This window comes from Boeremia exigua (genome assembly GCF_020726555.1).
Source record: "Boeremia exigua strain MPI-SDFR-AT-0100 chromosome Unknown C7974scaffold_1, whole genome shotgun sequence".
Taxonomy (NCBI): domain Eukaryota; kingdom Fungi; phylum Ascomycota; class Dothideomycetes; order Pleosporales; family Didymellaceae; genus Boeremia; species Boeremia exigua.
The window spans coordinates 512,850-538,638 of NW_025763518.1; the positions used below are offsets into that span (position 1 = coordinate 512,850).

Here is a 25,789-nt window from a genome sequence, read left to right on the forward strand (position 1 = left end):
GCCTCAAGTACTCCACAGCTTAAGCCGAGAATATGGTCTGTCTGAGTGGAGTATCACCTGAGTGGGTGTATCGGCATACTTGAGGCCTAGCGTACCAATATTCAACCTGAGGGGTTGGGAGTGATGAGGCAGGCAATGTCCGAACGCAATTGGTAGCTTGAGCAAACGTGCTCACCCGTTGCTTGGTATACTCCGGTGAGTGGTTGGGCTGCCAAATATAGAGGTTCACTTGGAGCTTCTAAAATGACACCAGAAGATTCTGTTCCTTGGGAGACGGAGACAGCGGGGTGGAAATCGAGACCGAATTCGGCCGATGGACCCTGGTGGTTGTTGAGCCCGTGACCTACTTGGCATAGTTCCACGGCCTCGATCGAGACGATAAGAAACGAAGAGGCTGACTGCCGAGCGTTCTCCAGCTTCGCAAAAACGCCTTGAGTAAGTTTGCTGACAAGCTTTCAACGTCGGGCTGAACGCAGGGTGGGCAATGGCGAGCGAGGTGTGGGCCCTCCGTGTGGACGCCACGCTGCGAGCGATGGTAGACTGATCTTGGCAACAAGGCTACCTGCGGCCTGAGTATCTAATTGGCAGGTCTTCGGTGTTGAGTGAAGGTGATATTGGGAAGTAGCGACGTCACTTGGCTGCGCGCACGGACACATGGACGGAAAATCGGCAACATAAGAAGAGCCAAGACCATAGAGGGAATTAGCGTGGTTTGGCGGGCGGAATTCTTGGCTAGGCTTTCGCCTCTTCCCACGGATTCACAAAATCAACGCAAGATTGAACCCCGCGTACGTCACAACGCCCGCCGTTAGAGGGGATTAACCACACTTTGGAGATGTTTTCTGCAAGAGGAAGTGGTTGGTGTGTGGCAATGAGGGGGTATACGCCCTTGTCGATTCCGCCGTGCCAGTCCACTGCAAGCGGAAGACGCTAAACACACTCCAACCTGCATGACGTCTCGCCGGTTCCCACCCCGCCAAGGCTCGATACTTGGCTGTCCGTCATGGTCTGCGATACCATGTCCCGCCTGCGTCTCCAGCTGGGTGTTTAAAGGGCTTCCATTCCCCAGATCTAGATTGCTTGTCCAATCCAACCTTCTTCTTAGCATTCGAATGAACCAAAATCATTCGCCATGGGAGAGAAGCAACCATCACTCGAAGGCCACAAGTCTGGCCAGTCCAATGAACCTCTATCAGCACCAGCCCACGCACTTTCGTTTCAGAAGGTGATCGAGGAGACAAAGTGCAACCCCGACGATGGACTTACCACCGCAGAGGCAAAGTCTCGCCTTGACAGGCTTGGAAGCAACGATCTTGGAGATGATGGCGGTGTCCAGCCAGCAAAGATTCTGCTTCGACAAGTAGCCAACTCTATGACATTGGTAAGCTTGAGGCCCGTGGGATTGAAGAAGAACTAGGTCTAACAGTGCACTAGGTGCTGATTGCTGCCATGGCTGTTAGTTTCGCAATTGAGTCGTGGATTGAAGGTGGTGTCGTAACTGCCATCATTCTTCTTAACGTTGTCATTGGTTTCTTCCAAGAATTCAACGCAGAGAAGACAATGGACTCTCTCCGATCTCTGAGTTCTCCAACTGCCACAGCCATCCGAGACGGAAAAACTGTCACCGTTCCTACCATTGAAGTGGTCGTCGGCGATTTAGTCGAACTCAAGACTGGTGACACTATTCCTGCCGATATTCGGTAAGATTGAGCTCAATTCTTATGTAGACTTCCACTAACAAACATACAGCATCATTGAGGCAGTCAACTTCGAAACCGATGAGGCTCTCCTGACTGGTGAATCGCTCCCAGTTTCGAAGGACTCTGATGCTACTTTCTCCGAAGAGACTGGACCCGGCGATCGTCTGAACGTCTGCTTCAGCTCAGCCACCGTTACCAAGGGCCGCGCCCGTGGCGTTGTCTTCGCGACTGGAATGTATACTGAAATCGGTTCTATTGCTATGTCTCTTCGCCAGAAGAACTCTCGCGTACGTCCGGTGAAGCGAAAGGAGGACGGTAGTCGACCAAAGCCTCACCGTTACGCTCAGGCCTGGGGTCTGACTGCTGGTGACGTTGTTGGTGCTTTCCTTGGTGTCAACGTCGGCACTCCTCTCCAGAAGAAGCTTGCGCGCCTTGCTATCCTTCTCTTCGGTACTGCCATCATCTGCGCTATCATCGTCCTGGGTGCCAACTCGTTCTCCAGCAACCGCGAAGTTATCATCTACGCTGTTGCTACCGGTCTGTCCATGATTCCCGCTTCGCTTACAGTCGTCTTGACTATTACTATGGCTGCTGGTACTAAGCGCATGGTTCAGCGTCACGTTATTGTCCGCAACCTGAAGTCTCTTGAGGCTCTTGGTGGTGTGACTGATATCTGCTCTGATAAGACCGGTACCCTCACCCAAGGCAAGATGGTCGCGAAGAGGGCCTGGATTCCAGCTAAGGGCACATACTCCGTTGGTGTTACCGACGAGCCTCACAACCCTACTGTTGGCTCGTTGAGCTTCACATCAAAGGAGCCCCGCCACATCGACCCCGATCAGGACGAGAAGACACACACTTACGAGGAGCTGATTGAAGATAACCCCCATCTCATTGAATATTTAAAGGTCGCATCTCTTGCCAACTTGGCAAATGTCCACCAAACTGAGGGCACATGGAATGCTCGTGGTGATCCCACTGAGATCGCCATTCAGGTTTTCGCATCTCGCTTCGACTGGAACCGCCTGCAATTTACTCAGGGAGATTCACCCAAGTGGAAGCAGCTTGCTGAGTTTCCCTTTGATTCCGATGTCAAGAAGATGTCCGTCATCTTCGAGGAAGTCGCCTCTTCCAAGAAAGAGGTATTCACCAAGGGTGCCGTCGAGCGTGTCATCTACTCTTGCGATACTGTCTACAATGCCGAGAGCAACGACGTTGTCACCCTGGACGATGACTACCGTGAGGAAATTCTTGCCAACATGGAGGCGCTCGCATCTTACGGTCTCCGTGTCTTGGCCTTTGCAAGCAAGGACTACGACGGCCCACTCCCCACAAAGGGCGAAGAACTCGACAGGAAGAACATCGAAGAGAAGCTCGTCTTCCGCGGACTCGTTGGCCTCTACGACCCCCCTCGCCCAGAAACTGCTGGCTCTGTCCGCCAGTGCCAGAAGGCTGGTATCGAAGTCCACATGCTTACTGGTGACCACCCTGGAACCGCGCGCGCGATTGCCGCCGAAGTTGGTATCCTGCCATCGAACATGTCTACTCTCGCCAAGGACGTTACCGACGCTATGGTCATGACTGCCACCCAATTCGACAAGCTCTCCGACGACGAAGTCGACGCTCTTCCGCTACTCCCTCTCGTCATCGCTCGCTGCGCTCCAAACACCAAGGTTCGCATGATCGACGCTCTGCACCGCAGGAAGGCTTTTGCCGCTATGACTGGTGACGGCGTTAATGATTCTCCGTCTCTCAAGCGCTCAGACGTCGGTATTGGTATGGGTACTGGATCTGACGTTGCCAAAGATGCCTCCGATATTGTTTTGACCGACGACAACTTTGCATCTATCCTGAACGCTATCGAAGAGGGCCGCCGCATGTTCGACAACATCCAGAAATTCATCCTGCATTTGCTCGCCCAGAACATTGCTCAGGCCTGCGTCTTGCTCATTGGTCTTGCATTCAAGGATGAGACTGGCCTTTCCGTGTTCCCAGTATCTCCCGTTGAAGTCATGTGGATTATTATGGTCACTTCTTCGCTTCCTGATATGGGTCTTGGTTTTGAGATTGCCGCTCCCGATATTCTGGATCGTCCTCCCCAGAGCGTAAGTTTATCTCCCTTGGTACTTCTTTCGATTTCAGTGTGCTAATATGTCTCAGCTCAAGCGCGGTGTCTTCACCATTGAGGTTATGATCGATATGTTCTTCTACGGCCTTTGGATCGCCGCACTCTGCCTTGCTGCCTTCTCCGTCGTCATGTTTGGTTTCGGTGACGGTAACCTTGGTGTTGGCTGCAACGAAGGTTTCAACGACAGCTGCACGACTGTGTTCCGCGCCCGTGCTACCACATTTGCTTGCCTAACCTGGTTCTCGGTCTTCCTTGCCTGGCAGATGATTGACATGCGCCGCTCGTTCTTCATGATGCAGCCCGGCTCGAAGAAGTACTTCACCCAGTGGTTCCATGATGTGTGGCGCAACAAGTTCCTCTTCTTCTCCATCATGGGAGCTTTTATCACCATTTTCCCAGTCCTGTACATCCCGGTTATCAACACCAAGGTGTTCAGGCACTCCGGTATCAGCTGGGAGTGGGGTGTAGTCTTCATCGCCACATTCCTGTTCTTCCTTGGAGTTGAGGCATGGAAGTATGGCAAGCGCCAGTACTTCAAGAAGAAGGATCCCAACAGTGGAAGGAGAGGATCAGTTGATCTTGAGGCTCGCGTCTTCGAGCGCTACCTCAGTACAGCGATCAGCACAGACGAAGACAACGAGAAGAAATAGATAAGGCCATGTGTATAAACATGGTCGTGTGAATGGGTTTTGTTTCGACGCTCCCAGTTGGGAGTATGCTCTGTTCATGATGATGAATCTTGGAGCAATGGCGTTTTCAACTATGCATAGCTTGCGATACCTCGACGCCTGATACGGCCCTTTTTCAGCAGGAGTTGAATAGTTTCTTTCCACAGCTAGATATCACTCTGCAATAATGTCAACACAACAACTTCAAAACATGTGAATTCCCCCAAACAGTTGCAAGTCAGCACGTTCTCCTATCGCACAGTGCAGCCTGTGTACTTAGCAGGACCAAAGAATCCCGCTTCAGAAGCGTCGAAGCAGACTGCGCATGCGCTATGCAGCAAGTCAGGAGCAATCTCGTTCCAAGGGAACTTCAGAATGAAATCAAGTTTGCAGTTATGATTCCCTCAGGGTTCAGGCTGCATCTCAGATCGGGCAACCTTGGCCTTCGTAAGGCCCGATACGAGCACCGTCGTATCTCTCACCCCTCCGAAACACAGAAAAACAGTCAAACTACCCCGCCGGGACATTCCTTATCGCCTCCCGTAACAGGACCCCAGGCGTTTTGCAGTTCTTGTCCATATAAGCCCAAGGCCGCACAAGCACGCATTGACGCTAACCAGATTGCGCCTGATGGCCCCGCTCCTCTCCGCTCCTCTGCCGCCTAGGCTGGGCATACCAAGGCCGTCAGAGCCGAGATGCCTCGGCGCCAAACGTTCGTCTCTGCACTAAGTGGCTCCGTCGCCCCAACCCTTTGTCGGCGAACGCGTCAGCCGAGACACTTCGCTGTTCTTGGACGCAACTTTAGAGTCTTAGATGCAGTCGCGTGCAGCTTTGGTAGGTGCTTGGAATGGCGTGATAAGAAACAATACCTGCTTCCGTTTGGGGTCTTAGTATATGAGCGGGCACGGGGGGAGCCTCCCCAGAGCCAAGTGTGCTGGCAAGGTAGTGGGAAAGCGTGGCTGTGGAGGCTGAGGGCTTGGGGGACGGAAGAGGGGATTCGGTGCGGGGAGAGGCAAGCCTGGATAAGAAGACCGATTGTCCTCGTCGTCCCCATCCCGTCTACGGCCGCGGAATTCTGTTTACGTCGGTTTCGACAATTAGAACACCTAGACGCGGAGCAACGCAGTCTGCCGATCTAGGACATCACTTTGGGGATTTACCATCATTCGGCTGTACGCTTACTCGTTGTGCCGACTTTACCGATCGCGCCCTCAGAACATACCACCTCCGGAGTTCGACCCCAGAGGTGCAAGGCAGACAGAAGGAGCACGGCTGTAAAAGCAAGGATGCCCGCTGTCGTCAGAGAAGCAGGGTTGGAAGGGATGGTGACGCTTGAAGCACGGCGGTGGGATCAGGGAGACAACCGAGCGGTCGTATCACCTACAGCCATGGCTTTCTTGATTCCGGTTCTGGTAGTATTCTTCTTTGCGCCTTTGTGAGTCGACCATGTTGCGTAAGACAGTCATGTGATGGGCTGACGTAGCAATCAGCCTGTGTGTGTTCTGTATTCGAAGACGAAGACGCGATACACCGGTCAGACAACGTGCGCGTGCCCCAATTAAGTTACCTGCACTAGAACGTTCAGAAGCCAGGGAGCGATTGCAATCAGTCGTGGAAGTGTCGAGTGTCATTGAAAACGAAAAGGCGGCATGTGTGGACAGAGTTGAGGAGAAGATCGCCTCCGATAGCGAATCTACCCTCGAAAAAGAATGGTAAGTCAACAGAAGCTAGTCTATGAAGTAAGACTGATCTAATGGTAGTGCAATCTGCCTCTCATCGTTACGTGCGCCTTCTCCGCCAGAGCCCGCGAAGCTGAGTAACGAGTCTACACTTGTTGATGAGGCTGTAATGGCGCCAGCTAGATCAGAATACGAACAAGAGGAGATACTGAAGCTGAAGGATTGTGGCCACGAATTTCATGCAGAATGTCTGATATCTTGGGTTGTACTGCACAAAAAGAGTTGCCCTATTTGTCGGACGGTCTTCTATCAGGAGGAACCTGAGAAGGAAACGGATGTCGAGGCGCAAACGACAAGCGCAGATGCCGCGCCGACTGTGCCAGATCGACCTACAACGCCTCCTGTAACGAACTGGCACTACTTCTGGACCGGCCGAAATGAAAGGCAGAACCATACTGAGCCAGGTGTGCGATCGAGTTGGCAGCAATTCCGTAATTTCCGCTCCTGAAGCTCAATCGTTAGATGTTCTGCTTCGATCAGCAAGAGCGCCCCGCTGTCCTATGTAATTGCCTCTGATCGCTAAAGAAAGACGACGAGGCGGTTGAGCGGCAACATTCCCAGGTTCCGCGCAAGAATAAGTTCTTATCCCTCCAAGAAAATGAGGTCGATGCAACCCAGGAGTGACAGAGCATGACAAGATCAGAATGGCTTTTGTGTCCGATATTTGTGCCTGTGCGCAGGCAGGAGAAAGAGGGAGTGAGAAGAATTTGGCTACTGTAAATAGAGGCAGCACCTGTGTCACTGCTTGTGAGCTCTAACGAATCTCATGAGACACTTGAAAAGGCTGAGAGGAAGCTCATACGGCACCAAGTACCTACTTGATGCCGTTCTACACCCTTGGTAGCATATGGGAGCGCAGAACGACATGATGTGAAATGTTGCAGCCAGAGAGACAACCTGCACATAGAGAGAACCCTAAAATTGATTGTCAAGATTCTAATACAAATGCTATAGAGGCCTTTGAACTAGTTTGATTCGTTGGAAAGTGAGACACTGGCTCACGCTGCAGTTTATATCCCGTGGATGAGGGAAGTACCGTTTGCTAGTATCCATAATCCTACTGAACCCTGATGCATTTTCTCTAGGTTCCTGGGATACATGGAGTGGGCAGATAGGGGAACCAGTATGTCAGGTATGGTCTGCAAAAGTGCGTACATCTTAGCCAAGAACGATTATTGCACAGTGAACAGCAACCTTTGCCAATGTAAATCGTGTATTAATAGACTACCATGTTATCGGTGTCAGGACGCTCGCGTATCGAATGTCGAGTAGAGAATCAACCAAGACTTCGGGGATATTCTTGGGTCTCGTATCCAGATGCTTGTGTTCGCGTCTCACCATATGTACACTCGTTTTGTATCAATTTGGCTAACATCTCCTGCACTGCCTTGTACCCGAATAATCTATACCAAGTACCTTAGGTAGGTGACCACCATACCTTCTGAGTTACATCTATAACCTTGCACGATCGTACACATACGTGAATTGAGAGATCCTCTTACCCGGAGCTCAGTCTTGAATTGAGTAGCCTATATCACATACAAGCGATCTTTGGATCTTCCATTCACTATTCACCCCGCAAGACCAAGGTGTCTCTAACCAATATAGGCAGTTCCGAGAACTTCGGGATGACGCTGAAGAGGTTGAAGATGGTGTGGCGGAGTAGGCGCCGCGATCCCCGCAGTACCATTTGACAAGACAATGACGCATGTCGCACATAGTTCAGCGCGTCGGAACGCGACATTTGATATGTAAACTAGGGATCGCAAGCAGAAGATACGTATTTAGGGTACTACTGTGGGCCATATTTAAAGGTTTGAATCGCAGCACTAACGAACTCAACCTACAAGAGGCAGAAGAAGCTTGTCAAGGCCCCGTCATGACACAAATCAAGCCACTTGACCCGAAAATCCCTCAGGAAGAAGTCGATCGTCTGTTCAGAAAACTGAAGGACACGAGGCTGCCCGAGATACCGATTGTGCCTGATGCAGGAGACGATTATGGTGGGCCTCAACATTCGATGTAATCAGGAATGCTGAATACTCATTAGTCACAGGACCATCACTGGAGTGGATCAACAAGTTGAAAACCCACTGGCAAGACAAATTCTCCTGGCCTGAAGCGCAAAAGAAAATATCTGAATGGCACCACTTTACTACCGAGATCGAGGACCTGAGAGTCCACTTCATTCACGAAAAGGCTAGGACGAGGCAGAACGAGGCAATTCCCCTACTACTAGTGCATGGCTGGCCAGGCACTTTCTACGAGTAAGCAAACCCCCTCTGTATTGGATCCTACTGTCTTGAAAAGATACATGAGAAACTTCGAACAACATTGACGGCTCCAGATTTCAGAATGTAATGCACCCGCTGCTCGATCCCAATGATCCCAAAGCGCCCGTATTTGACCTGGTCGTACCTTCGCTACCCGGGTTCTGCTGGTCACAAGGCCCGCCACGAGGCTGGACTTTACAAGACACCGGACGTATCTACGATGTACTGATGAAGCGTCTCGGATACAATTCTTACGCCGCACAAGCTGGCGACTGGGGACACTGGGTCGTTCGCGAGCTCGGAACCGGACGTTACGATGCCTGCAAAGCAGTACATACGAATATGTGCCCAGGAGCACCTCCAAAAGGATATAAGATGAACGAGAAAGAGCAAGCAGCCATGGACCGTGCGAAGTGGTGGATGGGCGAGCATTTGAACGAAGGTCATATGGGTTATGCAATCGAGATGCGTACGCGACCCCAGACGATTGGTGTAGCGTTCAACGACAACCCAGTTGGTATTATGATGTTTATCGGTGAGAAGTACGAGGAGTTGGCTGACCCGACTATTGGGACTGCCACGCTGGAAAAAGACGACTACGTGGATGATGTATGTACGACGCTGTCATTGTACTTCTTTACGCCGCCGAGTATCATGACGAGCATGCTGTGCTACTACAACAATGTGCGACACGAGGTATATACAGAGTTCAATGCGAAGGAGGAGAATCTGATCAGAGTGCCGCTGGGGGTCAGTACATTCCCGCACGATGCATTTCCTGTGCCGAAGGCTGGTGTCGAGACAACTACGACGAACCTCAAATTCTTCAAAGGTAAGTATGAGCTCCGCTAAATGAAATCTGGGGCTAATGTGTTTGCAGAAAGAGAGCATGGCGGGCACTTTGCGTGTATGGAGATGCCTGAAGAGATGGTCGCCGATATGCGCGAGTTCTTTGGCAAGTTTTACGAATCCTAGATGCTTCAATGAAGGATTTCGCCTCCTTAATCGAGGTGTTCGACGAGTACGTCCAAATGGAACGTCCCCGAAAGATTCCCTGATAAATCTGTGACCGGGCAAACCGAGTGGGCATATATAAATGGCAACGACCTCTACGCTGACTTCGAGATCCAAATTTGATAATGGAGATCCGCTTGTTATGTGAGATTAAATTCGTACCGAATTCTATCTACCCTATGGATTATGTTGAGTCTTCTATGAATTGTCATTGGCTTTCATACAAGTATGGAGTTGATATACGAGAAGATCAAAACAAGATCTTACAGGGCAGGGCCTGACGAAATGTACTGGATGCGTGGTTGCGTAGTTTACTTCCAGCTTCATCAGCAAGCAGTCGCACAAGCGGTAAGGGGAAACGCAGCTGAAGTGTCTCCCACACCTTTTGCTGGGCTTTCTAGTAGTTTGGTGGAGTAAGGGGTACAAGCATGGTCATCGGCGTGGCAACCACATGTATTGGTGTTGCAATGGTACATCGGAGACACCCTAATGCATCAGCCTGTTGTTCCTATGACCACAACCCCCTGGTCTCACCCAACCGCCGCCTCGCACGAAACGCGGTACTCGCAGATAGAATGATCAGCAGGGACGTGGCATTCAACCTTCGAGACCATTTCCTTAGGTGGTCAATGGCGGGTACACTAAGATTATTGGAAGGGAAAACTAGAGACCATAGCCGCTTAGATGCTTGTCTTGCTGAATCCGGCGTTTGATGTCAGGACTCGTCTCAGTGTATAGCTCTCACAAGCTGAGCGATAGCGTGACAAGTGGGACAGAGGACAACATTGCTGAGGTGTGGTGTGGTGAGTGGGCAGTTGCAGGTCAAGTGAATAGCATTGCGTGCGATAAGACGCTACTGCATGCAATTCGGAGATTAGGGCAAGCGCGAACTGCTTTCGCATGGGGAAGGCGCGGTGCCCCCTTTCCTGTTCCCCATGTTCAGGGTCCCGAATGTCCTTTACGACTCAATGCCCTTCCTCTCTCCAGTCGCTTTGCTTGCCAGCAACCGGAGCCGCTGTCCCGCGCGAGCGACGTTTGCTTGCCCGCCCGTTGGTTGCGCGCCGCAGTCTCAGATAGCCGCCTCCTCGCGCCGTTTCATTTCGCCGGGGCCGCCATCATCTCCGTGACCACTTTATGAGAGCTAGCCGCGCCTCTCGTCGCTATGAGGGATGACAATGCTGCATTCTCTGGCAGCGCCCTGGTTGCGACTACCTCAGATCCCAGCGCACAACACTCACCCCCCACATGCGTGCCCGCGAACGCAGCAAAGCCCCCATTGAAGGGCCCCGCACCGCGCGGATGGCTTACCAGCGTGCGCCGCCCGCGAACGAGTCCAGGGCCCCGGTCTTCAGCCCTGAGGAGGACGCAGCTGCTGGCCGACAACGATGATCGCAGGGACTCAGCCTTGGCGTCCTCCAATTGCACCACGAGGAGCAATGCACCCTCCTCGCCCACCAGTGTGCGCAGGACCCCCAGTCTCCCGGCCATTGTAATACAGGATAACTACGCAGAAGGGACACGCAAGCCATCGTCGCGTTGTTCACTAGATTCCAGCGACGCCCACGAGTCCCCATTCCAGGGTATTGATATGGATATACCTACCGGCAGCTTTGACGACTTTACCTCATCGACCCAGGTATCTTTTTCGAATCGCGGCAGCATGATGTTGGGTGGCAAGAAGGCGAACAGGCGCAGCAAACAGATCAACCTAGTGTTGGAAGGTGCGAATGCGCCTGAGCCAGCACAGCAAGAGCGAGAACAACAGGTGCTGTCACCGCCTGCTGTGATATCGAATGCAAATCGCCTGTCACCTACACCACGCACACCTTCACGATACTCGGCACGCGCAAGGGCTGGGCACCGAGTGCTCTCTGCAGATGAGATGACGTTGTCGCGCAAAGTGCGCTCGATGTACCAACACGGAAATGAGAGTGATGCAAATTGGGATGTGGACACAAACAGCCTGCCAAACAATTCGGTTGACAACAGCATCACCCTAATTGCCAACGAATCTACTTTGACCGTAAATCGCAATCGAGACGACGCTAGCTCTTTCGTGAGCTCAAGAGGGGATGACCACATAAACAAAGAGCCAACAGAGACTGCCGGAGGACTTGAAGATTGGGCTGATCTCGAAGGCGCTGAGGTTGATAGATATGGTTTCATTGTTGCCAAGAAACCGGGTTCTCGTGAAGGTGCAAATGGAGAAGGATTGGATGGTCCTGACGAACCGCGGATCCAACGAGTCTCAACGGCCTTACAACTTATCGCAGAAGAGCCACGTCACAGAGGGGTCGGACGAACCGTATCTCGAGCTCGATCGTCTCGGTCTGCCGACCCTCGATCGTCCCCACCCAAGCGACGAGTCTCGCAGAAATCATCGAGGCAAGCCAGATCGATCTTTTCTAATAGGACCTCAGGCACGCGGACGTCATATCATCCACTGCGTCAAGCGACAAACAGACTTCCTCATAACAGAGAACGTCGATTGCTCGAAGAGGCTAGTGACATGCTCAAGTTGCCGCCAGGACTAGCACAGGTCGCCGAACAGCGGGAAGGTGGTAGAATGGCCCGATCGATGAAAACAAAAGAAATCAAAAGAGAGGAGAAGTGGCGGGCAATGGCTAAGATCGTGAAGACTAGCACAGAAAAGGGTGGTGGCATGCTATTCGAGTTCGACACTAAGGATCCAAAATTAGTCACTCGCACATGGAAAGGTATTCCAGACCGCTGGAGAGCAACAGCCTGGTACTCCTTTCTTGCGGAGAGTGCAAAGAAGAAGCAAGACAGCCCATCAGAAGATGATCTGATTGAAAGCTTTTATGCGCTTCAGGGAGAGAGCTCCGCCGAAGACGTGCAGATTGACGTGGATGTTCCGCGAACAATCAACAGGCACATCATGTTTAGGCGGCGGTATCGTGGAGGGTAAGTGTCCGTTTGAGACTGGAGCAAGAGTGAGGCTAATGTAACACAGTCAACGATTACTATTCCGCGTGCTCCACGCCATGTCTCTTTATCTACCAGAGACAGGCTATGTTCAAGGCATGGCGCCTCTTGCTGCAACGCTACTCTGTTACTACGAAGAGGACAGAGCATTTGTGATGTTAGTCCGTCTTTGGATGCTTCGGGGCCTTGAGAGGCTTTACGAATCGGGTTTCTCCGGCTTGATGGACGCTTTGGATGACTTCGAGAAAAATTGGTTACGTGGTGGAGATGTAGCCCAGAAACTGGTGAGTGAAGTTTCGTCCAAAATGGGAGTGAACACTAGCTAATTGATCTCTACAGAATGAGCTGGGCATTACATCGACTGCTTGGGGCACCCGTTGGTACCTGACTCTTTTCAACTATTCGCTACCATTCCAGGCCCAGCTGCGTGTCTGGGATGTCTTCATGCTTTTGGGCGACGCTTCTCACTCCAACTGCGCCGCATCTAAATTCAGCGGTGATCTGGACGTTTTACATGCAACCTCGGCAGCGCTAATCGATGCAACGAGGGAGATTCTGCTGGATTCGGACTTCGAAAACGGCATGAAGGTATTGACCTCCTGGATCCCAATCAAGGATGAGGACCTTCTCATGCGCGTGGCAAGGACCGAGTACAGATTGAGGAAGAAGCGAGCGAATGTCTGAAGAAGGATTGCGTTCCGATCCTTTGGACTTGACCAGATTCATGGGACACGGGATCGGGAAGTTCAGTGGGGTCTTAGCCACCGTCCTTGCACATCCTTACTGCTTCAAGCATCAGTTCTTGGAAAAACGTCGATCTTTCTGAGATCAGTGGCTTGGTGGCGTCGCGTGCCCCCAACGTGGCTGTCACGTTTTCACACTTGGAGATCCGCACAACCTTGCTTTTATGGCATCTCGGGCTCTTGTACTAACCCCTTACGATCACACCATCTTTTACTTCGTCTTAGCAGCGCAACATCGTCCTGTGCGCCAGTCGAACTTTCCTTGCTCTTCTTTTGTGCTGTATTTCCGGTAGCAGTCTTTTTGGCTGCTTCTGCGCAGCATCTCCTCACCTCACAGGCGCAAATTGGGTGCACTGGTTTTAACGGCAGCTTTACAAGATACCTCTTCTGACGTATTTGATACGTTACAGTACAGTCATGGTTGATGAACACGGCACTTATAGCCAAATCCGTAGTTATAATCGATAATCGCAATAGATGCAATCAAACAATCGTAGATCTGCAAGTCAACTAACCATACTCCACCCAGAACTGCTTGCGAGCTAAACCGCTCACTCTGACGCAGGCCAGCACAGACAGGCGTCCCGCCTCGGGGCAGTCCTGGCGCAGCCGTGGCGTCCCCGATCGACAACGTCTGACGCAATTGCGGTTAAACGCCCGCCGGACGGAGGCGGCGGGTGCTCCAGCGAGTTGGGCCTCGTCCGTTGAGCCCGCATCTATTTCCCAACGTACGGCCCAGAAGAGCGTTCGATCGGCACGATCGGCAACCCAAATGAAAGTAAGAAGGTTAGATGGGTGCCTGCCATTTCGCAGCCGTCGCTTAACCTTGCAAGATGAATGAACTGACGAACACGAGGACCACGTTGCAGTCGCGTGAAGAAAAGCTTTTTTCGCGTGGCAGGTAGGGTGTGATGAAGTGTACTTGGTAGTGATAGACAGTGGCTTTGCGTGGTTTTTGATAGAGCTGTCGGAGTGTATCGGTATGCAGTGAGAGCACTGTTTGTAGGTAGTTGCTTTCGTAGTGCAGATTGGAGGTACTGCAAGTCTAAGGCTGGCGCTCGCAAACGGCACGGTTCAGCTCACTGACGGTAATTGAAAGGTTGTTTGAGCTGCAGATCATAGTATCCACGCCTGGTCTCAATGCAGACAAGATAGATTGGCGGTACGCTTAGCGAAACGGCTACAATGGGTAGAGAATTTCACAATATCAGAGGAGTGCTTCTTGGCAGTTAGACACTGCAGCAACTTGTCGGGGAACGCTCCGATGTATTGGCATGCGTGAAAGTCCGGACCACGTGCATCGAGATATTGACCAATGGTCAGCATACAGTGACCTCACACACGCCTCTGTACCAACTATGCCCAATGCCACGTGCATGTGCGTAATGGACTGAGAGCATGTCCGAGTGGTGCACAGTGTTGAATGCCTTGACTAATAGATAAAGAGTGAATCTTCATAGGTTGCACTTGGTTACCCAAGCCCGTAGTGTAGTATGAACAGGGCCCTAAGAGCGTGCTCGCACGTACTACCGGGGCGATTTGGCTCTATTGTGTGGCGGTAAGTCTGGAAGCCAAATCTTCTCCTGAGCATCCCCTGGGCCTGAGAAGGTACCAAAGGTACGAAGGCGGTGAGGATTGCTTTACGTCTGTTAGTCGGCATTATCGCAGTATGATACGAGCATTCTCGGCGTCCTCCACACACCGTAGACTAAGTCAGCAGACACAATTGGGCTGCAGTCGGCTTTCCTGAAGCGGTCCGAACGCGTGTTGGCAAGGTGCGATTGGCTGAGACCCGAGCTCTCTTGACGAAACGGGTAATCTACGATTCAGATGACGCTCGAGGTGGCAAACTCGCTTCTTCTTGCCGTATCAACATTTGCCTCAGCACACACGCGCGTCCATGACACCTTTTCGCTGCGGGTCCCAATCCAGGTGATTTCACGGTTGAGTGAGTAACCTTCGGCTACACCGATGGCAATGCGCACGATTCTGTTGGGCGTCGTGGGTCGAACAATCGACCGAAGCAGGTCGACGCTGATCTATGGTCTGACTTCTCAAGGTGAGGCGAGTGATCAGCAACACCATGTCTCGATGGAGAAATGAAGGGATGATGTTTGCAATGATTTCGCGAGGCCCTACGCAGGATTGTGGAGTGGAAAGATGAGACGGGATCCAGGTGAAGGCGGAGCCGAAACTACAATCGCTGGTGGGCCCAGTTCGGCACAGGCTTTGTCTTCTCTGCCCTGCATCGGTGCGCTAACCGCTATTGGTAGGCCACAGCGATCGGGAGACGCTAGATCGCCCACTGTAGTCGAGCTTGCGTACTCTGTGCGCGTACACCTCACACCAAGCCTGTTCTAAGGCGGTTGCATTACCTATGATGGTCCTTATGGGTATCGGCTTCTCGCTTCATCGTCAGCGTAAGCAGACCATTCTCAGCTTCGCGGATGGCTTTACTCCGATATCTGAATCTCACCACAACACTAACGCACAGCGGATCCAATATGCATGGCTACTTCCGCTTCACGCATCGCTACTGCAAGCCTCAGCATTCGAATGTTATGGAGCCCTTGGCAGCTAGGCAGAAGTTAGGTACTTAGACAAGTTAGACTGTATGACCGCGTTGTCACAAGAGCAGTCCATTGCATCCACGCACGACGCCATCAAGCCACAGGGTTCTCGAAAGCCACATCTGTGCTCGCTTGAGTCCAAAGTGTATCGCGGCTGCAACAAGCACATGTATTCAGCCGCAGATCAGATACGACGGAAGATGCCCTTACACGGTAGGGTGTGTTTCCCCTAAACTCATCGCAGTTGTGGATGGCATCGATGTCCCGGAATGAGGCCAACAAATGGCAAACTACCAGTATCATGCAGCTTTCGATTCATGGCTCCATGTAGACACGCACGCTCATTGCCATTGAACGTATCTGCTGATTGGCCAGTGCTTTGGATACGGCTATCAAAATCTCTCTGCGAGATCCTTCGTCTTCTGCCGGCGCCTGGAAGTTTCATATTGATCCTCCGTAAGGTCAGTTCTGGCAAGGCTCAAGCGCCGACGGAAATTTACTGCTTAGTCAATCTGCGATGCCAGATGCTCGGTGATTGCGCAACGCGTCTCTTTGTATGAACGTACATGGACCTGCAAATGCCTACAGCAGATACCACGAACTAGGTATCGGCTCTGGCGTACGCCTTCCGCGCTACAGCCACCACGAGGAGGACTGCGCAGAGACGATCAACCATCCTATTCGTTTTTCCACACAACGCCGGGCCCGATGTAACACGTTGCGGTCCATGGAGTCGGTGCTTGATCGGTGGTGCGCTTATCGATTGGCCATGCTAAATGCCACGCTATGTCGATCCGGAGACCATCCTTCTAAGGCGGTCGATGACAGGTCTTCGGCAAGGTTTCTTGCTTCGCCCATTGTGCTTTTTATGAACTCATGTCCGGTTGTTTGCCTATGACGGCAGCTGGATTACCTGATTGAGCATTGCGCTAGAGCGCAGACTAGGTCTTGCAGAATGCGCGAGCCACAGCGCTACATTTCCACCAATTCCGTAGTTTCGTGTTGATACACACAATGTGCAGACTTCATTTTAGCCGACCGCATTCGGTCCTCACACGGCTGAGTTCTGACGACGGGTATGCCCCTTCATTTCCCTTTGGGCAGCCTTATGCGACGTCAACAGTCAACAGCGTCCGTGCGACAGAGCGACAATCTCTCCAAAAGAGTCTTGCTCGCTTCCTCCCGGACGTTTGGCCCTGCTAGGCGCGTGCGCACGGTTGAGACTTCCAGACCGCAGCCGATCAATCCGCTCTTCAATCTCTGATGAGCCTTGTCTCCAGCCACGATATCCGGCTGAATCGTCCAGCACTGGCACACTAAATTGTGAAGCGCGTGCAATAGACGGATTCAATCGCACTCGTAATCCTCGAATCAACCCTTGACTTCCTTGGTTGCTTGAAGCCTAGTCAGATGGGGCCCTTGCTGCATGATCTTGAATCTGTGTACCAACGTCCACACTTTCAAGGTTCGTCTCTGGGACCCCCATGCTCATAATGAATCGATACTCGGCTAGCTTGACGATTTCTCGGACGTCTGCATGTGAAAAGTTTCGATGTCTCATGTATGTCCAGTCCACGGCGAACACAGCTCGTGAGGCAAAGGCAAGAGAGTGCAGGCAATGTCGATACTCGGTTCGGTTTCAGGCCTCAGGCATCATTAAACTTACGCCTGTAGCTGCTGCAAGTTGTCTTCGCTTGGCTCGATGGCGATTAGTTCACGGCAAACTTTAGCGCACCACAGTGGGAACTATTACCAGAGCTTGCAGGAGCCGGAAGTCGTCCCTAGGGACGTCAGATGGTGGGAATACAAGAATACAGACTGCGGACGTTGCTGAGATCTTACTTGTTGTCAGCAGCTCCGGTGCTCATGCATATCCTTGCAACGATTCTCCCACTACCGCCCGCTTGACGCCACACATCGGCTGTCCTCGACCTGCGGCGTGCCGTTTCGTCTTGCTGGTGTCAAGCATTGCAACCATCATCCTCGCTGGTTGGTCCAACTCTAGCCGGCCGTCTCTCTTCTCGTACATTCGTTCTTGCGCTTCCCCACCGCTGCCCACTCGGTTTTGCCTTCTTCATCAACCTTACCGACCTGGACCTGATCGCCACGCCCGCCCACGCGAGCTCTACTTGGTTGCGATCAGCGTTGCCGCAGCTTTCCCTGTCCCCCTTCCACTGTTCTCCGTCGCCCTACTTCAGGCGCGAATCACAATCGAGCTTTCTGCCTGCACACGTTCAGCCTAGAACTTAGGGTAACGGCCGCTGAGCTCTGGGCCTTAAGTGGACGTTGCTCCCGCGAACACGCTTCCTGAATAAGTATGTACGTTGTTCCGTCTCTTTTGGGAATTCGAAATTTGACGCCTCCCAATCGCTCATTTCGATGTCGAGTACATTCCCATAGCCTTTTACGTCTGGGTTCCACTCTTCATGATGCTCACACTCTCTAAGCCAGCGAAGTGGGATTTCGACGTCAAAACCCATGACTACCCTCCACCCTTCTCAACCTCCACCATTCGACATTCACCACAGCTCAACGGCGGGCCATCGCCTTCCCATTCGGCTGGGCCCAACTACGCCATGAGCACATCTCATCGCGGACTCCCTCCGCCGTCGGCAATGACATTGCCGGATCCGGGACGTGGTGCTCCACCAATACAGTCCTCCATGGGATCGTCTTCACTGGGCGCATTACCTCCAGCACCAAGCCAATGGCAAGGCTCTGAAGATGGCATGAAGAATTGGCTAGCCGCTAAAGCTGAAGAGGAGAAAAGAAAGCAAGAAGAAGAGAAGACTCGTCAAGAAAACCTGAAGTTGGAGCAGCGAAAGATCGAGCATTCGATGCTCCGGGAGTCTATGCAAGGAGGAGTTCCGCCACATCTTGTCCCTATAATATTCGCGGGTATTGGGGGTGGAAACCTTGCCAACATCAGTGCCGAATGGATTCAACAGTACACTGTACAAGTGCAGCAGGCGCAGCAACAGGCGCAGGCGCAAGCACAGCTGTCTCCCGAACTAAGACGAGAGACACGGTTATTGGGTCAACAGCCACAGACCGTATATGCTGGACAGCCTCCCGTGTCCCAAACGATTCTACCGCCAACTGCAGTGCTGCCTGGCCAGCCCCTCTCAACACAACCACAGCAGACGTACGTTAGCGATAGAGCGGCACCGGCTCCTGGACACTCTGGTCAGCTACCGTCAGCTACTCGTCCTCTCCACCAGTCCCAATTGCCGAAGCTCACAACGAACGAGATGCACATCCAGCAACCGCCGACTACACAATCCCAAATGCATCAAAATCAGAATGCACAGGAACAATCTTCACCTTCCATCTACTTCCACCATTGGGTTCCTCCGACATCGCAACAGGAGAAGAATACAAGCGGCCATCCGCCAGCGACGCCCTCAGGTAAATACAAATCTTCGCCCTCTACCTCATACCAATCCCGTCAACGTGCGACGTCTCATGCGTCTGACCGTGAGTACATCAGCTCCCCCAAGAAGCGGAAGGCCCAAGGCGCTCACGCAGCGCCACCGCCCCCAACATCGGCACCACAATCATACACATCACCGTCCTTCTCGCATGTATCGACGTCATCGACATCAACGCCCGGACGAGGAGGACATGCACGAGCCCGTTCAGATGCATCTGCACGAGGTACAGAGGGTTCTGTGAGCCGCCGTGGGACGGTATCCGGTCTAGCGCATGAGACACGACAGAGTGACATGCAAGAACCTCAGAGAGCGCCAGAAGGGCGACCTTCGCACGGTCCAGATGTGCCGTACGGCACTCCACCACTCCGGAATGAGACGCGAAGCTACGTTCAGCAATCTCCAGCACCAAATGCCGGATCGGGTCCGCCTGAAACACCAACATACGGCATGCATCAGCAATGGAATCGCGGATATCACACGTCTCCCAAACGGGAAGCTGATCATTAGGCCGAAAATTAGAGTTTGGCATTTCAGGCGGTTTTTGCAACCGCCCACGCCCCGTTTTTTTTCTTACGGACAAAAATCAAGATCACGCGAGTTGCGGTAGGAACGGCATTCGTTGCACGTCATCTGAAGGGAAGGACGCCACAGCCAATCTTGAGTTTGCAGTCTCGAACTTGCCAGCATGTCAAGCGAAATGAGCTCCACAAACACACAAAGTCCCCTCAATCTTGATCTGGAGCGCACGGGCCCACCTTCCATCAAGGAAGAATTCCTCATCTCTTGAGATTGCAGCGCAATGTCATTTGGAGTTATACGCACCTCCGCTAATGGGCAGGATCGAGCATGCGGCTTACCAGTCTAATCGCCTTCCCATCATGACTCGTGGGCTCTACCCGTTCCAGCTGCGGGTCCGATCCGAATCCGATGGCTGGCATCTGCTCGGCCTCGCAATTGGATTTTGCATCTGATGCCGGTGGCGCTTCTATTTCTCGGCCTTGCCCTGCTGTGACCTTGCATGATTTCATCAATGCATGTTCAAAGCGAAGTGGTTGGTACGCACCGGTCTGACGAACTTCGCGTCCCCACCTTCGCCCGGCTCGCTCACTTGCTTTCATGCTCCAACGGGTTTTGTCGTCAGCCGCTACGCAATCCTCCTGCTGCTCAAGGACATGCCGCTTTTGGCAGAGAAAACGGTCAGCATGTATGTACTTGCACGCAGCAGAGTGCCAATCTCTTTTCGCGGCGCATCGTATCGTCATCCTGGTCTCTGCAGCGTATTCGGCCCTTCTGCACACAGTGTCGTCCCGACCTGCTGCGACTTGTAACTATTCTATCAGGGTGCAAGTTGGCATTTCAGACGCCTTGTCACGCTCTTGGCATCCATGCGGCCGCCTGGTAGGGGTGCAGTGCTTCTACACAATCTCTGGCTGCTCTCCGAGACCACGGCCGTCCCCTGCGCTCATGATTTCGTCGCTCTTACGGGCGGTGCTTGGCGTCAATTGCTCGATTCACACGTGGTATCTGGTATACTAGCACTACTGTACATTCTCACTGCATCATGACCGGAGTGCAGGTCATCATTATTCCTATCTTCTTTCCACTTGGCGGTGCATGAAGGCCTCGTGTCCGTTCTTGTTCACTTCTTCATTGGCTTCCCGATCGGCTGCAAATTGCTCATTGTATACCCCAGTTCTGATATTTGATTGGCTTTGTTTTTGATGAGGGGGCTACACCGTCTCGCATCTGGTCGTCCTGATTTCGCAATTTCTTCTTAACGCTCTTCTGTACATAACTAGGGACGGACGCGTGGTCACGCCGGCAGACGGGGACTAACGCATGGAGTTGGGCTTGCAGTGGGCATCACCGTGGACCCGCTGCTTGTGTATATCACGGTTTTCGGAGCATATGCAGAGTACAATACACAGCGCAAGCAGTGGGCGACTGGCGCAGTGGGACTTCGCTTGCCAGAGTGAGATGTCCACCGTGCCAGCGTATCCTGTCTTGCCATATACGCACACTCGTTTTTCACCTTCGGGGTTTGAATCGCACGTCAGGCCTCCAGGCAAGCTCGTACGACATATGCTTCATTTCGGTGTGCGTCTTGCCACCCGTACCGACTATGTGGATTCTGGCGCGTAGGGAGACCTGTTTCGTCGAGTGATTGGTTTGGCGCCGGACAAGGCGCTTCCCGCAACGCAATGGATCTACTTACCCTTTTTAACGTGCCGAGAGGAGGGCTGTCCGTGCGAGTGAGGCTTCTTAATGGTGTGATGTGTGTATATAGTGAGACAGACCCGGAAGACGGGGTTGCGGTCGAGGTGGTCGTGCAAAGACGACGTGCCGGGAAAAGCAAAAGGCGTCGAGTCATTCACCGTTCCCAAATGAGGCCGGAGATTCAGGCGTGCGGGAGTTGCCAGACGCGATAGCGTGAGCTTGCTTGCTTTTCTATGTTTCGTGCATGTTGTTCAGGTCGACAATGCTCCTGGAGCAGCGTCGCAGCTCTCGCCTGCGCCACAAGGCGGGGCAGATGTGGCTGGCCGATACCTGCCCCGCGGCGGTGGCCGAATCGGCAAGGCGAGCTGTCAGACGCCGCATGGCAAACAACTCGATCGCTGCCTGACCAAACTTCTCTCACCACAGACCCCAACCCACACTCCGCTCTACCTACTCCCACCCACCCAACCTGCAGCGCACCTAAAGAAGCTGCGCATATTCCTGCATTCCGACCTTGCCTGACGTCACAAAGATACCCGCCTGAACCGGAGGCACAGCAGCCAACATGCAGATCAAGTACGCCGATATTCCAGAGCTTGCTATGGAATTCTCTACTAGCACACCGCAATGCTGACCCGGCAACAGAGTACGAACCCTCACCGGCAAGGAGATCGAGCTCGACATCGAACCGGACTACAAGGTACACCCCTCCGTCCACGCACCGCACACCCAGCGTATGACGACCGCATGCACACACGGCGCCGCGCGGCAGAGCCACTCAAGCGCAGGGCCCTCGCTGACAGCCCCCAGGTGTCGAGGATAAAGGAGCGCGTCGAGGAGAAAGAGGGCATCCCGCCGGCCCAGCAGCGCTTGATCTACGGCGGCAAGCAGATGTATGCATTCGGCGCGCGCGCTCGCGGAACTAGGCTGATGCGGTACACAGGGCTGACGACAAGACGGCGGCGGACTACCAGCTCGAGGGCGGCGCGACGCTGCACTTGGTGCTTGCCCTGCGTGGCGGCTGCTGAGTGCGCTCCCCCATCCGCGGCTTGGGGATGGCTTGGTGCTGGCGTGCTCTTCGGCGAGACGGGACAGGGGCGTTGGGTGTCCTGCGCTCCAAGCCCGGGGATGCTGCGACGAGCGTGTGGTTCTAGAGGACAGGCGGTTGGCAGATGCACGGCACCACGGAGCCTGGTCTGGGTGAGACGGGGCAAGGCGGGAATTGAGGCATGGGCTTTGGGCAGTCTTGTGTTTGGTGTCTATATTCCATGCCAGTCATCCGGCGTTGCTGCAGCCCGCCAGCAGCCATACCAGATTTCCTCCTCGCACTTCCTGCCGCCATACAGATCCCAATGTTGACACCCCGCTATGAAGCTATCATGTTACTAACGTGTACGGCAGACCAGAGCCTACAGGTTGAACCCGAACCCGAAGTTCTGATCGCCTTGGAAGCCCCCGTCGAAGATGCCTATTCCTGCTGTGACCAGGCTATCGAACTGGCCCCAGCTCGTCAGATCCGCCATATTTGACGGCAGATAGTTTGAATTGAACATGGTGCTGTCTGGAGTCTGCGGCACGTTGCCATTGTTGTAGAACGAGGCTGTCATGTCCGGACTCGCACCGTTCTGCGACGTCGCCTCCGGCACCGCCAGCACCGCCGGGTTGGCCTGATTGTGCTCCGCAGCGCCGGCCCCAGGCATAGCCAGCGACGACGTGTCCGTGATGCCTGACCCGGTTCGGTTGTGCTGGTTTGTCTGCCGGGCAGCTTCCAGCCGCAGTTCCTCGAGCACTACACAGTAGCGCCGCGCCAGGCAGTCCGTTTCGCTGATGCTCTCCAGTTGCCGCTGGCACTTCTGGCCCGCGGCAAAGTACGCCTCGCACTGCCCGGGCGAGAGCAGGTGCTGTCGGATGCGGTAGATGTACAGCACGACGACGGCGCAGAACGCGTAGTACTGGGTGAACCAGAAGGCGCGGAACAGATTCGACGACGTAAACACGTCATCCACGACCCTGACAATGTTCATCGCGGCGTCCAAGCAGCTCGCGATATTCGAGCTCGTGTCGGCGGGCGCCCGGTAGCTCGGGTGGCTGCGGATGCCCGTCAGGTTGGCAAAGTTGGAGAGCAGGAATGGCCGGTGGATCAGCAGCATTGCGTGGTAGTACGCGAGGTTGAGCACGCCGCGCTGCCGCTGGTAGATGGGGATGAGCAGGGAGGACTCGATGCCCGCGGCGTCGAGGAAGGGGCCGAGGGATTCGCGCCAGCGGTCCAGATCCTTGGTGTATTTGGCGCTGAGCTCGATGCGCAAGGCAAGTGAGGGTGGGCGGATGGGGTAGAGGTCACGCAGGACAAGGGAGACGATGCGCGTGAGCCTGCTAGTGGTCAGTGGTTGTAAGTGTCTACGGTTCGTCGGAGACTTACTTGATGTGCTCCACAGGCGCCATCATCTGCGACGGCGATTTGGAAGTCGAGGGCGATATGTACTGTGGGTGGAGATCGGAGTCGTTCACGACCGTCGGCAGCTCCTGGTCGATGTCCTCGTCCTTGAATGTGCGTGGCCGTCCTAGTGCCGCGGAAAGGTACTTGTCGAGCGAATACGCAACCCAGAACGTCCGTCGGCGGCTCTCCAGCTCCACGTAGTCAACGGTTGCTGAAGGGTCGTACCTGCGCCCGCGGTTGAGCCCGATGGCAAGAGCCAGGTGCGACGTTGTTCCGAAAAGAGACCAGCAATGGTTGATACGCGACTGTGTGAGGAGGTAGAAGCACTGCAGAAGCCGTGCTTGGACACTAGCGAGACGAACCGCACCGCGTTCTTTAGAGAGCTGGTGTTCAGCTGCAAAGAAGTAGCGTGCGCTGTTCTCTCGCGTCGTGCTGCCTGGAGGCATGTAGGCCTGTGCCTGGGCGAAGACGATGAGCAGAAGTGCAGTCTTCGCTGCTGCATCTTCCTTGGCGTGCATGTCGCCCTGGGTTTCGTAGAACTCGTGCACCCACTTCTCGATAGTCGGCCGGTGGATGAAACGGTGCGTTGGCGCAGCATAGTCAAAGTACCGTTCTACGAGTCGCTGGGCATCGGGCTTGGGGGGCAGTACGAAGAATGTTGGGTCAAAGTCAGCGAGCGGCGAATCTCCCCATGCGAAGATGGATGAGTCCAGTGATGTTGGGGTGTTCTGATGCAGTCGCTTTTGAATGCGAATCAGAAACGATACCCCAGAGGAAGACCCTACGTAATGGCCCTGAGAATCAGTTTGCGCCTGTGCCGGCTCTGGCGAAGTTCTTGATGGTGGGTCACGATTGGCGTCCTCATTGTGGCCATTTGGTCTGTTCACTCTCTCCAAGATCGGGCGGTCGTGTGCTGATGATGCATCGAGGCCTTGTCCTGCGTACTGAAAGGTCGGTAAGTCTCGCAGTGGATTGTCTTCAAGAGGCAATGCATTGGGCTGTGTGATGCCGGCTTTGGAAGCCGAGGACATGGCAGCTTCGTCAACCATGACTGATGGCAGTCGGCCGCGAGTGTACTGCGCTGTATACTCGCAGGACAGGCCAGCGCGGAGACAGAGTGTACATGGGCAACGACCTGTGCATCGCGTCTTCTTTCTGATGTTGTCAGGGACAAGACCATGCAATTTTTGAATGATCAAACAAGGTCGTATGTATGAGCTGCAAAGCTACTAGACTTACTTTTTGCATCTATCACACGCTCTGCTGACCCTGGTCCTCTCTCTGTCTTCCCTGCGCCGTTTGGCTGGCGGTGAACGCTGCTCACTTGAACCTGCGTTCGATGGCGTCGTTGCCGAGGTCAACGCGCCGTCCACAACATCGCTGTTGCGATTTGCAGGTATCCATGAATGTGGGCTTGCTCCCGTATCAGACGGGGCTTGCGGTGGACTCATGTCGTCCATTGTAAATGGAGATCAATCGATTAGCGATGGGAGGTGGACACACGGAGAATGACTCCGAAAAACGTGGGGTCGGAAAAGCGAGTTGGCGCTACACGTGACACTGTGCATCGGATAAGTGCGGCTCGATCCCATGTACATCTGACATACGGGGTAGTTCGCAGATTAGCGACGTTATGCATATGGAGTGCTTGGCTTATTAAATATTGCTCATTTGCGTCTTCTGGCAAAACCGTAAACACTGTGCATCTCCTCTTGACGCGCGGCGTTACTTCTGTTTGAACATCGAACTGTTGTCAAAGACGCCTACCGAGATGCCTTGCCAGATCGGACGGCACATGAGTATCTGGGTGAGGCTATTAGAACTGGATGCCACAAAGCAGGGCCGATTCTTGCACATCAATCCTTCCCGTGTCGACTTGCACATGTACAGCACTATGTATGCTGCAGCTTCACATGTCCA

The 25,789-nt window shown here is 53.5% G+C and overlaps 8 protein-coding genes across 8 annotated transcripts; 7 read left to right on the top strand and 1 right to left on the bottom strand.

Moving 5' to 3' along the window:
* Nucleotides 1-765: 765 nt before the first annotated feature.
* On the top strand, nt 766-4,702 carry C7974DRAFT_459499 (sodium P-type ATPase-like protein). Its single transcript, XM_046146108.1, has 4 exons — nt 766-1,381; nt 1,435-1,700; nt 1,750-3,805; nt 3,861-4,702. The coding sequence occupies exons 1-4, from the start codon at nt 1,133-1,135 to the stop codon at nt 4,476-4,478; spliced, it is 3,189 nt and encodes a 1,062-aa protein (XP_046002407.1). The 5' UTR covers nt 766-1,132; the 3' UTR covers nt 4,479-4,702.
* A 964-nt stretch (nt 4,703-5,666) lies between these two features.
* On the top strand, nt 5,667-6,697 carry C7974DRAFT_2701 (uncharacterized protein). Its single transcript, XM_046137540.1, has 3 exons — nt 5,667-5,931; nt 5,987-6,208; nt 6,257-6,697. The coding sequence occupies exons 1-3, from the start codon at nt 5,783-5,785 to the stop codon at nt 6,681-6,683; spliced, it is 798 nt and encodes a 265-aa protein (XP_046002408.1). The 5' UTR covers nt 5,667-5,782; the 3' UTR covers nt 6,684-6,697.
* A 1,274-nt stretch (nt 6,698-7,971) lies between these two features.
* Nucleotides 7,972-9,483, top strand: C7974DRAFT_459500 (Alpha/Beta hydrolase protein; the record flags this gene model as incomplete). Its single annotated transcript, XM_046146109.1, has 5 exons — nt 7,972-8,024; nt 8,086-8,238; nt 8,292-8,502; nt 8,583-9,340; nt 9,389-9,483. Exons 2-5 carry the CDS (start codon nt 8,115-8,117, stop codon nt 9,481-9,483), a joined length of 1,188 nt encoding a protein of 395 aa, XP_046002409.1. The 5' UTR covers nt 7,972-8,024; nt 8,086-8,114.
* Nucleotides 9,484-10,442: 959 nt separating this feature from the next.
* On the top strand, nt 10,443-13,457 carry C7974DRAFT_2718 (rab-GTPase-TBC domain-containing protein). Its single transcript, XM_046137547.1, has 3 exons — nt 10,443-12,447; nt 12,497-12,752; nt 12,808-13,457. Exons 1-3 carry the CDS (start codon nt 10,685-10,687, stop codon nt 13,150-13,152), a joined length of 2,364 nt encoding a protein of 787 aa, XP_046002410.1. The 5' UTR covers nt 10,443-10,684; the 3' UTR covers nt 13,153-13,457.
* A 3,807-nt stretch (nt 13,458-17,264) lies between these two features.
* C7974DRAFT_2846 (uncharacterized protein) lies at nt 17,265-18,255 on the top strand. The gene is made up of 3 exons (XM_046137612.1): nt 17,265-17,578; nt 17,637-18,100; nt 18,229-18,255. The coding sequence occupies exons 1-2, from the start codon at nt 17,484-17,486 to the stop codon at nt 18,022-18,024; spliced, it is 483 nt and encodes a 160-aa protein (XP_046002411.1). The 5' UTR covers nt 17,265-17,483; the 3' UTR covers nt 18,025-18,100; nt 18,229-18,255.
* Nucleotides 18,009-19,882, top strand: C7974DRAFT_2827 (uncharacterized protein). Its single transcript, XM_046137598.1, has one exon. The coding sequence runs from the start codon at nt 18,208-18,210 to the stop codon at nt 19,720-19,722; it is 1,515 nt and encodes a 504-aa protein (XP_046002412.1). The 5' UTR covers nt 18,009-18,207; the 3' UTR covers nt 19,723-19,882.
* A 2,115-nt stretch (nt 19,883-21,997) lies between these two features.
* On the top strand, nt 21,998-22,460 carry C7974DRAFT_429703 (ubiquitin-related domain-containing protein; the record flags this gene model as incomplete). Its single annotated transcript, XM_046144654.1, has 4 exons — nt 21,998-22,008; nt 22,078-22,132; nt 22,243-22,325; nt 22,376-22,460. 4 exons carry the CDS (start codon nt 21,998-22,000, stop codon nt 22,458-22,460), a joined length of 234 nt encoding a protein of 77 aa, XP_046002413.1.
* Nucleotides 22,461-22,816: 356 nt separating this feature from the next.
* On the bottom strand, nt 22,817-25,512 carry C7974DRAFT_2834 (fungal-specific transcription factor domain-containing protein). Its single transcript, XM_046137604.1, has 3 exons — nt 25,109-25,512; nt 23,852-25,024; nt 22,817-23,802 (listed from the first exon to the last, which is right to left on the bottom strand). The coding sequence occupies exons 1-3, from the start codon at nt 25,327-25,329 to the stop codon at nt 22,842-22,844; spliced, it is 2,355 nt and encodes a 784-aa protein (XP_046002414.1). The 5' UTR covers nt 25,330-25,512; the 3' UTR covers nt 22,817-22,841.
* Between the last annotated feature and the right edge of the window lie 277 nt (nt 25,513-25,789).